At 41.8% G+C, this 16,496-nt stretch overlaps 1 protein-coding gene across 4 annotated transcripts in view; it reads left to right on the forward strand.

Annotated features, from left to right (window-relative positions):
- The first annotated feature begins 3,688 nt into the window (after positions 1-3,688).
- Positions 3,689-16,496, forward strand: part of LOC125900077 (uncharacterized) — a 51,478-nt gene continuing 38,670 nt past the window's right edge. Inside the window, exons 1-4 of one of the 4 annotated variants that reach the window (XM_049594845.1) lie at positions 3,689-3,835; positions 4,495-4,640; positions 15,564-15,693; positions 16,172-16,347. In XM_049594845.1, coding sequence (XP_049450802.1) covers positions 4,592-4,640; positions 15,564-15,693; positions 16,172-16,347 — 355 coding nt within the window. In that variant the 5' untranslated portion in view covers positions 3,689-3,835; positions 4,495-4,591. Of the gene's footprint in view, positions 3,836-4,494; positions 4,641-11,069; positions 11,218-14,267; positions 14,541-15,563; positions 15,694-16,171; positions 16,348-16,496 lie in introns of those variants that run through there. The other 3 variants (XM_049594846.1, XM_049594844.1, XM_049594847.1) reach the window with 3 other exon arrangements.

Genomic DNA, 16,496 nt, shown 5'->3' on the forward strand with positions numbered 1-16,496 from the left:
TTTTTTTGTACTTTGTTTGTAAATTAGGTGTTGGAATGCATCAAAAAACATCAAAATAGAGCACGTATATTTATTTTAAAAAAAATGCCAAAGGGGGATCTTAATATCTATAAATCCTAGAAAGGCAACTGCATACAGCTGACTTGTGCAGGGGCCTGTATCACAAAGCGAGATCAACCTTTCCTGGGTTACCTACACCTATCCTGGGTTGACTAACCCTAACAATGGCAATCAGGATAATCGGTATCACGACACTGGCTATCAACTCGGTAACTCAACCCAGTGTTGCTTTATGACGAGCTGTGAACGCGCACGCAGCAGACAAATCACAATCATGAGAGAAGCGCAGCGTCACTGAGCGTCACTGAGCATCCTCACAGAGCGCCGTATGTGAGGGAAAAAAAGTATTTCTCGTGAGGATCAGAGATTTATTCTACTAAAATATGAGGAGGAGAAAAGCAACATTACAGAAAAGGCCAACACCGTGGCAGCTGCAGGAGGAGGAAACATGCGTGGCAATGCATAACGGGATGAATAATGTTTTTTTTTAGTTTAGATTAGTTTATTTGCACATAATGTTAAAAACAGACAGTATAAAATCTACAAGATTAAAAAAAGAAAAGTACCGGAGAGGTTAGAAGCCACTAAAAGCTTATCAAAGAAATTCCCCTGTCAAAACGTCAAAACATCAATGAAATCACATGATAGAGAAGAAAAAAAAACGAAAGAAGAAACAGGAGGAGAGAGGGAAAAATCAAGAAAAAACAAGGTAGCAAATAAAATTATGTGTAGGTTAAATTACTCATCACTGGTTCAAGTAGCTACAGTACCTGTACCTGTACATCTGACACTGATCACACCCTTGAATCCCATGAAATCAATACTGCGCAGATGAATTGCGTGTAATTACAATTATCGTCTAACATCATTGCGTCTGATAAATTGGTCTTCTTTGTCATAACGTTATATATATGCTACAATAAAGCTTAAAGCTGACGCCACAATTAAATCATATCAACACCAAACTGATAGTCTGAATAAAATCATCCTGATATTGAGCTGTGTTAGAAATTAACAGCTGCGCAAAAATATACCTAGTCTCCCTCCTTAAAAAACAAAAAGGAAAATCCCTCAAACACCATGAAGTGTAGACATGATAGGCTACTTTCCACATTTCCAGCAGCAAAGCTGACAATTAGGCCCATTATCTTTAACAGGGATCATTTCCTCCAACAAAACAAAATCTATTATTAAAATATATTAAATGTCCGCAAATGATCAGTTTCTTTCTTATGAAGGGGTGGGATGAAATTTTGACTTCTTTCCACTCCTTTTTGAGCAATCTTTTCATTGTCTGTTGTTGCTGCTTTCTTTTCTTTTTTAATGTTAAAAATAAACTTTAAAATCAAAATCAATCAAATGAATTAAACTTCCCATCATGACTGGGCTGCATTTCTGTCAGCGGAGTCATTTTTTTCCGAACAGCTGATTGGCCAGTGGGTGGTGCTTTTTATAGGATCACATTCAACCCTGAACTTACCCTGCTCCGGAGCAGGATAGTCGTTCAGAGTAAGTTACCATGGTGATCTACCCCGATAAGAACTGAACCGGCTTCGTGAGACCGAAAACCCAGGGTTAACCCTGAAGTTAGTTACCTCGCTAAGACATTAATCCTGCTTCGTGATACAGATACAATATTAGCCTATTGTTTGTTTATTAACCCCCTGGCCTCCTGTCATTTTGCAGTAGTGGCCCCAGGGCAAAGCTAAAGACCCTGGTGTAGACCTAAGTGCTGTCAGCGACAGGAGGCCCAGAAGCGGAGCTTTTTGCCGTGATTTGAAATCATGTGTGTAAGTGTGTACTGTGTTCCAGTAGGTCACCTGATTTCCTATCAACACCCTCCTCAGATGCTGCCTTCAAATACCGCCGGACAAATTGAAATCACCGCTGCAGCCAGCAAATTTTTCCATTCCCAGGATGGCGAAGGCTTGACCCGCCCCACTCTCCCACTGAATGGCTAGTTCTCCTTGCCTTCTTCGGTTGTGTTGGTAATGTTTAGACAAGAGGAGTGAGATTGGTCAGGGTTAGGGTGGAGAATGTAAGGGTAAGCCAATCAGAGGCAGAGTAGGGCAGGTCATGCCTTCGCCATCCCAAGGAAAAAGTACCTGGGACTTGGAAAAACCTGGAAGACCCATGGAAAAATCCCAAAGGGCGCAAAAGACCTTTATGAGCATTTTTTTTCTGTGATTAAGGTGCGGTCTGGTCACCACCGGTCAGCTGGCGTTTATTTTATTATTATTTCTATTTATTTGTTATTGGTCATCTCACACTACAACAACAACAGCCTAATTTGTTTTGTGTCGCATTTTTATGTTGTATATTATGGCTGAACAGACAAAGTTACAATTTATCTGCAAATTAAAACAACCCAGAACTGCTAATAGATATTTTGTCATTCTTTCTTTAGTATCCAGTCAGTAAGCTAAATGCCACATCGCGCCGGCAAACTGTGGACACGTCTTCAACTAGAAGTCCCTGAAAGCAGCAGGAGCGGCAGTATCCACCTTATTTTTCACGGAAACACGGAGACAAAACAGAACGCAGTCAGCTTTTTGTGTAGCACTCTTACCACTGTGTAAATGGGAATCGCCTTGTTGTTTAACTTGCTGAGTTTAGCTATATATATGTATATGTCACATTTTCACGTCACTGTATCACTGTTTAGACTAATCTGATGTTTGTAAAGTCTATAAACACAATGACTGAACAAACATTAGTATTTTCTCTGTGTGTAATTTATAACATGGTTATCGTAGATTAGCTGGGCTAACCGTTAGCTGTTAGCCGTTAGCCCTGTCTGTAATAACTCACAAAGTGGCCCGTGAAAAAATATTTTCTCCAGCGGATGTCTTAGTTACAACATGATTGAGCTAATTGGAGTAGTTTCATGTGGTATCCGACAACGGGAGGCTTTTAAAGGATGACGATCCTGGTGTTAGCTTTGCTGCTAGTGTTAAAGTTAGCTGTCCCTGTCGGCTGCAGCCACTGATGCTTTCTAGACATCGTGATTTCCCAAAACTGAATAAATAACACACATAGCAACACAAAACTGCTTTGCTAGCTCAATCATGTTGTAACGGCTGGATGGTGGATGAGTACATGCTGATTCAGGTGCTATCAGAGCCGATCCGCGCATCACTATGGCTTAATGATCAACTCAGTCAATTAAAACAACCCGTCCTGTGTTCGGAGTGTATGTCGCCGAAAGAAAGAAAGAAAGAAAAGGGGAAAAAAGATAGAAAGCATGCAGAAGCACCGTCTGTGTGTCGAGGGTGCGAGTCGCAGCTTCAGCTGCTCAGGTAGAGAGGCTTAGCCCGGTGTGTTTTTTCGCTGATTCGGTTCTGCAGGTTTTCTGCTGGTACACTGGAGACGGGGATCAAGCAGTTTGTCTCACTCGGGATAGATTGTGCTTTTTTGGTTCATAGTTTATGATTGACGTGCGATTTATTCGCGTTTAGAGGGAATAAATTTCCGTTATAACGGAAACGTGGGCACAGTTATCTATACAAAATACACAGGCTAACTAACTAACTGATTGACGAACATAAACTGAAAATTGAAAAAAATAGCTTGCGCCGTTAGCTCCGGTAAGGGAAAGCATGAGGGAAAGCGGCTGACCGGAAGTCACGCACAAAAAAACGGAAGTTGATCACTATTTACTTCCGTGTTTGAAAATAAGGTGGATTCTGTGAAGTGGATCCATTGTGTTCCTTGCTTTCGACTTTCCTTCTGCAGCTGTGGATGGTGGCTAAAGATGGCAGGCTTCTCAGGACAGGTAGCTGTAAAATGTTACAAACATGATGTTACAAACAGTATGTTGCTCTTGACCTATTCTGAGTAAATGCTAGCTCGTTAGCTAGCTACTGATAGATACATTTCCGTCGAGTGGGCGTCCCGAGATAAAGACGAATATGAAGCATACCGTTTATGGCTATGGTAACGTTAACGATAGCGTTATCTGTCTTTAGCATGGTCATTTTGAAAGCGTTCTGTAAAGAAAGTAAATAACATTGAAGTGGATGTTTTAAGCTAACTAAGTCGGGAGGTTAACACAGGCAACGCGAAGGTATTTTGCAACTCACTCACTGACAGTAGTTGCAGTTTAAAAGAAAATGGTTATTACCCGAGGACTGTATGCAGTCTGACTCTACTATTATCATAGACCGTGTAGCCTAATATACAGCCTTGGGTATTAACACCTAGGCCTAAGTTAACTTGGCGTAGTATTGCAATTGTTGCAGGTCGTTTCAAAAAGAATAAATGTCAAACATGGTGTCAGTGAAAAATAACTACATGAGGTTTTATACACACTTTATATTCATCACATTAACTACATTTATTTCACAGACGCTTTTTTTCCAAAGAGAGGTCTAATAACTGCATGGATTTGACATATGACTGGTAGCAGTATTAACTCCAGATTTGTTATGACAGATGTTCATAGAGAAAGTGAAAGCAGCAGCAGAGGCCATAGAAGTGTGGTGACTGCTTGAGAGGCTGATGGCAGTAAAGCTGCCATGGTTTGGCTGTCATGACCGCTCTCATTTGGATGCTCACATGGCTGCCTCAGGTCTTGCCAGGTGAGTACACCGTCACATGATGTGGTGCATCTGTCTCATAACCCAGAAACCCAGTGACACCTGGAAGCACCTCCTCTGAAGACCACATGTTTGGTCCTTTTAATGGTGACTGACATGAGGCCCAGTTTGAATAAATTATATTTTCTCTAAGATGACAACCAGTTGAGATTAAAACAGGCTCCATGGGAGTGATTTAAATATAACGAGCAAACTTAGCAGCACATGAGTTGCTGCTCACTGAGCAGTATAGGCTACACAGCAATTTCAAAAGGTTCAAAAGGTTTTTAGTGTCAATTTGCTGTATGTGCAGGACATACAGAGAAGAGAAATGCTGTTTCCCTCTCACCTAGTATTAATGTCATACAATTTAAGGGCTAAACGAAAGCCAAATTGGAATAATAATAATAATAATAATAATAATAATAATAATACAATAGAAACAATATATACAAGTAAAAACAAAAATAAAACTAAGCAGTGTAACTAAAAGACAAGACACTCTAGAAGATACTCTAAACCTATGTACAATCACCAGCAATGCTGATAGCTCTACGGGTGACAGAGAATTTATACTTCTGCATTGAGTCGACGGCATAGCTACGCCGTAGGCTCAACGTCGACATAGAGCCTACGCCATAACCTATGCCGTAACCTGATGTGCACCTCCCCAGAATTGTAACTACGTGTCCCGGTGATGCCAACCTCCTGTCTATGTCTGTATACTCACACCATTCTGTCAGTGGAAACGAAGCTTTACTTTTATTTCACAGATAAGAAACAATAAATTGTGAAGACAGTAAAGCCTCCACTGAAATAGCATTTTAAGTCTTGTGTGTGATTTATCCTTCAGGGATTTATCCAGGTTTCATATGAGAAGAGGAAATCTCTGCTCCTCGCTAGGCTAATTTATACAATGTAAAATGCCATAGGCTGGTGAAAATAACGTAAGCATGTTGTATTTGTTTTCAAAACATGTTTAGTATGACCGCTGTTTCGTCAGTGAATCTTGTGAGTTGTTATGAAGCCAAATTGTGTACCGTTACCTTTTTAAATGTTGCTGTTGTCCCGGGCTTTGCGAACTTTGGTCAGAGGGCCGGAGTGAGATTTTACCTTGTGATGTAATATCTGCTTGTGCGTGCGTGGTCATGAATGTATGTGGACACGGTGGCACATTTTTTATTTTTTTTTTTTTAACCTTAAAAGAGTTAATATGCACATGTGGCAAACAGAAGAAAGAAGTGTACGTTTACATATTAACGTTAATAAATCCCCTTTCCCCTTTGTACCAATGATCTTGCTGGCTGTATTCACTATGCATTGCAGTCTTCCGGCAGGAGGCTGTGCAGCCTCCGTGCCACACAGTGGTGCAGCCAGTGATGACACTCTCAGTGGTGCCTCTGTGGAAAGAGCACATGATGGGGGTGGTGGGACTCTTGCTCTCCTCAGTTTGCAGAGGAAGTAGAGGCGTGGTTGAGCTTTGATATGCACCCTACAGGAGCTTGGTGCTGCTCACCCTCTCCACAGCAGCAACGTCGATGGTCAGTGGGGGATGCTGTGGAATTCTTCTCCCGAAGTCAACGATAATCTCTTTGGTCTTCCCCACATCGAGGAAGAGATTGTCGTCCTTACACCACTGGACCAGTCGGCTCACCTCACTCCTGCAGTTGGCTTCATCATTGTTGGAAATGAGGCCCATCGCAGTCGTGTCGTCTGCAAACTTGACGATGTGGTCGGTGCTGTGAGTTGGCACACAGTTGTGGGTCAGCAGTGTGAAGAGCAGTGGGCTGAGCACACACCCCTGCGGAGCCCCTCTGCGGGGCCTTACCTCCCTCCACGATGACCTGGTTGGCTTGATAGCATGGTAGCCCAGCTTGCTGGATAGCGGAGGCCGGGATGTTGTCATTAAGCCATGTCTCCATAAAAATGAAAACACAGCAGTCCCTTACATCATGCTGAGCAGATCTCAGGAGCTGTATGTGGTCTGTTTGTTGTCAAGTGAGTGTACATTGGCCATAATGGGAGGGATGGTATTGCTGCTCTGTGTGGGCTAGCTGCTAGCCTAGCCTGGATGCCTCCGTGCTTGCCTCGCTTCTGCTTCCTTTCACACTGCTTCTGGCGCCTGATCTCTGGGTGTGACATAGCAGGCGGTCCGGTGGAGAAGGCCAGGCCCCAAAGTTCCTCTGTGACTTTCTGGTCCAAGTTGTGATGTTTTGACTTATTTCTTATATCCAGAAAGCAGTGGCGACTGTATCTTTTGAGCAACGTAGATGTTGAACGACGCACACGGACGTAAACACGAAGCACACGAACATACACTGGAACACACAATTTAAGGCACCAAACTTGGAGAGAGAGAGAGAGTGGCCGCTGTGTCCATCCGTGCCGCCATCTTGTTAGGTAATTTGTGGTTTCTCTACAAATTTTTATAAAGAATGGGGCTTAAAGTTGTTGTACAATTCTTCTACAAAGTCTTCATTTAAACAAAGATGAATCTTTTTTTTTTTTCTTTTTTTTTCAAAAAATAAACAAGCACGTCAAACCCTATTCTGTAGGGGTTGGAATCACCAGAGGCCCCACGATACAATATTAGGCTATCACCATACTTTAGTCACGATACAATATAATTGTGATTTTAAATGTGTTCATCTCACTTCAGTCATTTTTATTGCAGCAGATATCTAGTGGACAGAAAAAGATACTGATTTTATTATTCTAGTAGGCCACCAAAAATTTAAATTTTATTTGTAATATTCATAATTTACATAATAAAAAGAATCAATACTTGGAGTCCGTGTATTGATATGACATTGCCACACAAAGATATCGCAATACTGTATTGATTTTTTTACCCCCATCCCGACTGTTCTGTAAATGTGTACTCTGCTGATTCAGTATTGCACTCCAATAACTAACAATGCACCATTTAAAAAAAATGATTTAGTAGAGATATCTTTTTTTTTTTTCCCCTCAATGGAACCTTTTAAATTGTCAAAACCTTGCGCCTACATTACCCACAATGCCACTTGACCGTCAGCCAATAAGTTGAAGACTCCAGTATGTCACAGTATCAGGTTTTATGCAGCTCCCTCTGTAGCCACTTAAAGCTGTAGTTGGTAATGTTGGACAGCTAGCAAGATTTGAAAGTGGCACCTCCTCTAAGCTCCACCACCCTCCTCCCCCTCCCATCAGTGCTCCGTCCAAAGCCACGCCCCCACAAACTTGAATGTGCATCCTGCAGTACACCGACAGAGAAGCTAATGTTAGCATTAGGCTAATACCAGCTACAAAAGTTGGCTACGTTGGCTAAGTTGGCTAACGTTACATAATGCATGAAAATAACAAATCCCCCCGAAGCAAAACAAATAATTACCTGTCTAACAGAAAGACAGCAACCTCTGCATCACTTTTCAAGCCCTTCAGCTCCCTCAGTTGTCTCCACCGTTCAAAAGCTGCACCAATGTTTACTCTGGTTTGTCCTCTCACTTTATCCAAAGCCTTTTTCGTCGCAGCCTTCTCTGCCTCCGACTTTCTTTTCTTAGCCTGTTAAGCAGGGTGAGCCGTTACAAGTAATGCTGGAAGTGGTACTTTTTGCTGCATTTTCTCTGCCATTGTTCAGCAAACTTATTCTCCTGCTAACTCGGTATTTCTGCTGAGGAGTGTGCTGAATATTTCCGGCAACGGTGACACGTGATGAGTGCACGCAGGGAGGAGGGACGGACAGAGGGGGGCATGGGCAGGACCAGAGCGATATATATGCATGTATATGTGTGTGTGTGTGTGTGTGTGTGTATATATATGTATATATATATATATGTGTGTGTATATATATGTATATATATGTATATATATATATATATATGTGTATATATATGTATATATATATATATATATATATAAGCACGAGACATGAAGGCATCTGATTGTTCTTTCCACTTGCACCGAGAGGCAGGGATTGGTCAGAGTTTTTACAGGCCTGCAGCTGCCACAGAGGTCGGATTTTTTTCGTTCCTTTTTCTGAACACATTATGTATTGACTACTCTCAGGATGGAAGGACCATTTCACCTAGTATAACAAAAAGTGTTTCTGAACAGGATTACCAACTATAGCTTTAAAGGCTTTTTCACTTTTTTTTTCACATATGCAGCAGTACTCCTTGAAACCTATAAGCAGGCTTTATTTTGAAGAATTTCTATTCCTGTTAAGTTACTTCTATAAGTTGTGTAGGATCTCTCGACAATGTACACAGTGTGGTTTAGCATGAAATAAGGAACACTGACATGACTGAGTTGCATATCAGATCAAAATCTACAAGAGGGTACCTGCGGATCCTTAAAAAGTCTTTAATGGCATTGAATTCATTAAAGGGATCAGATTTTTGGACGTGGGGTTATATGGGTTACCTTTCCATAGTCAATGTACTATATACAGTTGATGTCAGGCTGGGAAGCAGGCTGGAGTCGGACACAGAAGCTAAGCAATGTACTGCTGTGGAGGGGTCAGCAACAAGACTTATTTTAGCCACCTAAAATTCAATATCAGTTTAAGTCCACGCTACATTGACAGTATTTTCGTTGTTTTACCTTTCTGTCAGATAGCCTGTTTCAAGGGGGAAGCTGATACAGCTTCAATTCCCCATCTTTGCTCTCAACGAAGCCACCAGAGTCCATATAGAAATGTCATTTTAGCTTGCTGAAGACAGGAGCAGCTGGTCTATCATTGCTTCAATCAGTCTGGTTGTTTGTGTTTTTTTAACTTTGGTGAATGTCAGCAAACTGATAAAGTCACACAATAACACAAACTAATTGTTCAAGGCAGCAACTGACCAGAAGCTCCTGTGTTAAGTGATGTTAGATCACTGTTTTTCTCAATGGAGCCTGGCTTTGAAAAGAGCGATACAACTGCTTAATTTTCCTATTGGAAATCACTGTCTGACCTTAAGGTAAAGCAGTGAAAAAACTCTAAATATAGCGTACACTTAAAATGATATTGATTTTTTTAGGCTGCAAAGATATGTTTTGTTGCTGACCCCTCCAAAGCAGTAGATTCCTTAGCTACCATGTCAGACTCCAGCCTGCTTCTCCAAACCGGGGGCATGCTGACTGACATCAACTGTATGTAATATACTGTCTATCGAAAAGTACCCCATGGTGGTGTGGTGGTTAGCACTGTCGCATGACAGCAATTGAATCCCATGCAACTGCAGGAGCAGACCTGAGCCAATATACAACTGAGTCATTAAAACCACTGAAACTTTTCTCTGCAATGTCCTTAAACCATTTTGTTGCTTCTGGAATCTTTGGTCTGAACTGGCCTTAAGGGTCCACACCCACACAGAGTTTAAAGCCTGCAACTCCGTACCAGTCATTTAGAACTGAAGAAGCTCCAAGAGGATGAGAGGCGAAATGTCTTTAAGAAATGCAAGCAAGACCAGTTGCCTATGATATAGCACTTACGATTACCATGACCAGGATGACTGAGAATCTTCACCGACATTTCCCATTTCTGTTCTGCCCTTGTCTCTGCCATGTCGAAAGTTTTTTTCCCCCAAACATTTAAAGTAGATCATCTAACCTTTCCCTGGAACAAAAAAAATAGCCCCTAACCCTCAGTCACTAATGTCAGTTCTCATTTGTTTTCATTTTTTCAGTTTTGATTATTGTAAAGTTGGTTTAAATTTCCTTCTGATTGGTATTAAAAAAAATCAAATTTAAAAAGTCTTAAAGGATCATTTAGCCATTTTTCAATTTGGACCCTATTTCTCAGTGTAAATTGATCAAAGAAACTGACAACGGTTTTTGAAACTGGTCCAGTATTGAGGGAGCCGGCAGTGGCCGGCAGCCACAGAACAAGCTGCAATGGAAGCACACGGGGAATTAAACATTGTCACTTTATGTCCATTAAAAGTGGTTATTTTTGCCACAGAGCAACTCATATTGGTAATATAGGTGTCTCTTTGCTTTTCACTTGACCTGGGGCCTCATGTACAAAGACTTGCGTGGATTTCCTTCTGAAACATGGCGTGCGCTTAAATCCAGAAAACGTCGTACGCACAAAATCCAGATGTATGACTCTGTGCATACGCATGAATCCAAGCACATTTCCTTTGTACACCCCAATCAATGTGGACACATGACACCCGACCCCTCCCTGTCCACGCCCCATTTAAATATACAAATCATATTTAAATGATCTCGGCACCTGAGATTTCCCCTCAGAAGAAAAACTTCACAGAATGCGAATTGGAGACGCTACTCACTGAAGTGGAGATGCGCAAAAATGTACTTTTTGGCATGCTGTCCTCTGGCATCAATACTAAACGCAAAAGGAGTGAGTGGGAGAGTGTGTGTGAGGCTGTCAATGCTGTGGGGTCAGAAAAGCATACACACGCAGAATCAAAAAAGAAGTGGTCCGACGTTAAGGTGGATGTGAAGCAGAGGACGGCTGCCCACTCCCAAAGTGTGGCCAAAACAGGCGGGGGACAGGAGAGGAGGAGCTCAACCCGTTTGAACAATTGTGGGTGACACTGCTCTCTCAGGGGTGGTGGAAGCACGTGTGGGTGACTCGGATTACCCCAAGGTAAATACCTATAAATTTGTGTAACTTACAACAAATGTGTTCATACGGGTCATACAATAGCCTGCTCACAGCCCTTTAAGATAGAGGTTCATGTGTAAATGTTCATGAATGAATGCAGAAGTGCGCTGGGGAAAAGGTGAGGCTGATTAAGAAATACGCAGGGTTAATTGACATGAGTACTTTACACACAGAGAGACTGATGCTGTGAAGACAGGATAATATTTGGGGACGCACATGCTCACTGCACATCAGGGGCCTTAATATTAGGACAGTTATACAAATAAATTATTTACTCACCAAGAAGCCACCCTTCACGCACAGTGCCAGCTAGTAGTCTGTTCCCAACCATGCCTGATTCCATGTGAATGCAGCATAAATCAGTATGATTATCTGATATTAATTTGTTAATTTGTTTGTACTAACACTGCTTTAGATGATAGAGACCTGATATGTAACAGTCCACATTTAATTCTTCTGTTTTGTCTTTCTGTCACAGAAAGGGTTTTAATTTTTATGAGGTTGTTCTGCACAATTCCTCTTTGTTTAATTTTAGATTTAGATAATTTGACACTGTCGGGGGACAGACACCATTTGTATATAACTATGGGTGGGTAACTGCACTAGAAGCTCACAGAATCGTGTAGGACTGCGACTCTGAGTCCTGGTCTCAACTCTGGGTTGTCAGGGTTTTGAATTACTAATAAACTTGGCCAGGTTCCCAGATATGAGAGCATCTCCAATTGGGATGAATGCCGTCTGTCCTAAAAAGACCAGATTTTCCCCAGAAAGTTTGCCACTGATTAACGAAACCCACATTGTTTGCTGGACACCACCTGGACAGCCAGCGATTAAATGAGGCTAAACATGTCATCAGTGGTCAGATTTGGGAGGGGTCCGGAGAAAACTACGGAGTCCGACATAGTTTTTGTGTATTCACACGCCGAGGCAATATTAATTTTAGTGACCTCAGATTTGCGTAACCGGATGTCATTCCCGCCGATGTGAATAACGATCTTACTAAATCTACGTTTAGCCTTAGCCAGCAGTTTTAAATTTGACTTTTAAATTTTGTCGGCCCCTCTGGCCCCAGGGATACATTTGACTATGGCCGCTGGTGTTGCTAACTTCACGTTTCTCAAAATAGAGGTGCCAATGATCAGAGTTTTCTTCTCAGCGGGTGTGTCACTGAGTGGGGAAAAATGGTTAGAAACGTGAACAGGCTGGTGGTGAACCGTGGGCTTTGGCTTGGAACTACGCTTCTCCCGGACAGTTACCCAGCCTCCCGGCTGCACAGGGGTTACCAGAGGACCACTAGCAGAGGCTAGCCAAGGTTTGAGGCAAGAGAGCCATGTTTGAAGACTGGTGTTTCACTTAGGTGTGACCATGAGGCATCTTGTGGAGATGAGTGCCAAATGGCTGTCCTTTGTCTGATCAACAAGAAGAACATGCGGTCTTGTTCACCATTTCAGGTGGCAAGACCCAGAGGAATAGCCTCCACATGTCCAGTTTAGATCTGTACAAATGACAAAATATCTGTGGTCCAGTTAAAGGGAAATTTCAGTTTATTTCAACCTATCTCCTATCGTCCTAAATTTGTTTCAAGTGACTAGTGACATAAAAATATTAGTTAGCATGTTAGCCATTAGCCTAGATACAGCTGGGGCGCATAGTAGCGTCAGACCCATCCAGACCTTGAAAATAAGGCTGCAACCGGTCCCATTCCTTGCAACAGAGGCATTCCTCACAGGTACACCACCAATCTCCAGAGCTACGCAGCATTGCAGCAGCCATTCGTCCTCTACCTGTTGCGCCTCTCTCTCTCTCCTCCTCCATTTTTCAATTTCACGTGTATCCTTCCAGCAGTTGCTGCTTGTTACGGCACGCTATGAGATCGCTGCTTGTTCTCGCGATATTTCGGCCGCACTTTGGAAAGCAGAGCTGTGGTGCGTTCCAGGCAGCCCATAACTTGTGTTTTCACAACCTGTAACCCGTGAAAGTGCACTGGAACGGCAGTCAAACCTGTAACTTCCCACCCGTGAACTCATACCAAAGCGATGTACTCCCAGTTCCGACCTCTGACATCACATAACCCACAAACATGGCAGCCCCTGTGGATGCGGTGATGCTGCGTCTGATACACGGTAGACTTTAGGGCAATGTAAAACTGTCTGTTAAACTGTTTGTGCACCACAGAAACATCAGTTTGTCACGGTCACACTGATTTTGTGTTCACGTTTGTGGCTGTGCACCTGGAACGCTTTGAGGTGGGAACTCGGAGATTTCAACTAGGAAATTTCCCAGTTCCCAGTTGTCTGGAACGCAGCACTAGGTGATAAACAAACATGGCAGCACACCGGTAAGGTAAGACAACACGTTTATGTCGTTTTCTATATGTTCTCTGACATTTATCCTAACGATATGAGGCGGTCTTTGTGGGGAAAAAAGCTTGTTTAGTGGACTAACTTTGCACTTGAAGGTATGCCCGTTCATTTACGTTTTAACAGGTCTGACGCTACTAATTAATTATAATAATAATTATAATTATTATTATTATTATTATTATTATTATTATTATTATTTATTAATTAATTGATTAATTCCTTCTCTTGTTCCATCACAGGTCACCCCAAGCCAGCCGGGGTGGGGAGGGGTGGGAAGGGTCAGACAGTAGGTCAGTTTTTCTTTTTCAGTTTCAACAACTGCAAAATTTGTGAAACATATGGATGACATATGGCGATGTATACAGGGCTTGATGCTAACTTTTTTCCCAAGGAGCACATGTGCTCCTAAGTTGAAAAAGTAAGGAGCGCGCAAAGTTCTTTCGGGGCACAATGTAAATTGATCAAATACTGTGTTTTCCGTAATAAATGTGATGCAAATAGACATTTACAAGTAAAATTATTTAATGAATTTGTATACAAAATGTACAGAAAGGTAAAATCAAGTTTTGAAAAACTATTGCAATTTAATTTTGTCTTTAATGTTATTATCTTATATATATATTATCTTTGTAATATGATTATCTTATATAATGTTTTTACTATCCTAAGACATTCTCCAGGTCCTCTGAAACTCTGCAGGACTTATTTCCACCCTGACCAGTCAGCGGTACCGTGGCGAACGGTCCCTAACTGCGGGGAGAACGGAGCAGGCTTCCCCACAGGTCCGCTGCTTTTCCCGGTCCCTCTTCTCCGCTACACTTTGACATATACCCACCCAGCCAACAGCCTGTCCGTGGAGAACGGTCCCTAACTGCGGGGAGAACGGAGCAGGCTTCCCCAGAGGTCCACCGCTTTTTTGCTGGAGTTCCTCCAACATTTGCGGTTAGGCTATCATATTTTTTTATTGACAAAAATATAGGCTGCTTCGGCTGATTTTTTTATGCGCACATGTGCCCCTAAATATTTTTTACAGTTCGCACACACCTATTTTTAGTCGCAAATGTGAGTGAAACGCTCGCACTGTCGAGCGCTGGGATATATGATTTATTATTACTATTTTGAAAAGAAACTAAAGAAAAATTTGATCACAAAAAATAAGATAATCATCTGTTATTCCCACAGCAGGGAAATTTGTGGTGTCACAGCAGCAAGGAGAATAGTGTAATAACAAGAAGCATCAGCAAGATGTAATGAATATGTAAAAGAGTAAAATAAAAACCTCTGCTGCCTTTTTTCCCGCTCTCCTTGTCCACTTTTCATGTGTGTACTCTGTTTCAAATAATGGCAGTGACAGAATTCAAAGGCCTGAGACACGTTATAAATCAGGTAAATAATCATCCATGATACTGAAAATCTTTTAGACAACACTAAAATACAGTTTCTATAAACTACTCAGGTTATTATACTCTTTCCTAATCTCACACACACACCTCGTGATGTTTCAGAAAGAGACATCTTCTTAAGGAGGCATAACATTTTAGATTGGATCAACTGAAAGGTAGACAGATGCTTCAGACACTTAGAATAACAATCTGAGCTGCCCTGCGGAAAAAATTATCACTTTTAGTAGACATAAAGTGACAATGTTCAGTTGCCCCGTGTGCTTTCATTGCAGCTAATTGCGCAGCTGCCGGCTGCCAGCTCCCTTAATACTGGACCAATTTCAAAAATTGTTGTTCATATCAGTCTCTTTCATCAATTTACACTGGGAAATAGGGTCCAATATGAAAAATGCCCATAAGATAAGATAAAATACACCTTTTATCAATCCCACAGTTGAGAAATTCCAGAATACTTTATTAATCCCTGAGAGGAAATTCAATTATCCTTTAAATCTAACTTGCCCTCAGCTGTAGGAGCCCTGATATGTATTTACAGTTTAAGTCCTGTTTGTTTGTATTCCAGCTATGAGTAAACTCCCCCAACCTATCAACTTGACCCTGAACTCAAGCCATTTCAATCATCTTCTGAAATGGGAGCCTGGACCAGGGACACCCACAGGAGTCTACTACAGTGTCACCGTTAAGGCACAAACGTGAGTTTAATTTGTGTTTGTCTTTATGCTTGTGTGTATTCATATTGTGTGTATACTTAACAGTGTCTTAGGAATCAGTCAGTTGCAGCCTCTTTGATGCACTTTTGTTATGGGTTACAACAGAAACAGGATTGGGAAGATGTTTGGGAAAGTTGTCAGTCACAGAGAAGTGCACTAGGTTGCAGTATTAAGTCTCTCCAGCCAACTACTGCTCCAGGCAGGTTAGACCAAACATTTGCACAAGCCATCCTGTCATACAAACAGTAGGAAGTGCCAGCAAAATGTCACAGATCCACAAAAAATAGTTTCCTGTTCTGTTAGGTTTGTTGACAAGAGGAAGTGTGAAGCTTCAGCTGATTCTTCACCTGTTCCAGCATGTGTTTCATAAGAAATGCATTTTACTGTGAGGACAGTGGTAGGCCTTTACAATGAAATTACTCCCTAAAAGCTGTTTCTTTCTCTCCTCTTGGTCCTGAAGGGGCACTTCCTGGATGCCAGTGGCTGGCTGCGAGCATGTCCAACATCCACTGGTTTGCAACCTTACAGAGGCCTTCTCTGAGCCAGAACAGGTCTACTTCACCCGGATTGAAGCCCTGCTGAAAACACAGGACTCACAAGAAGTAGTCCTCCCAGGATTTCAACCCATTAGAGACAGTAAGAGGCACTGAATTGAAACTAGAAGATGTTAAATAAAAGGGACAGTTGGAAGAAAAGGAAACATGAACACAAAGTTTGCAGAATTTCACATAAATATCTAATAGGATAAAATGATGAAGTGGTGACATTTTATATCCAAAAGGTCA

This window comes from Epinephelus fuscoguttatus, linkage group LG13 (assembly GCF_011397635.1).
Source record: "Epinephelus fuscoguttatus linkage group LG13, E.fuscoguttatus.final_Chr_v1".
Taxonomy (NCBI): domain Eukaryota; kingdom Metazoa; phylum Chordata; class Actinopteri; order Perciformes; family Serranidae; genus Epinephelus; species Epinephelus fuscoguttatus.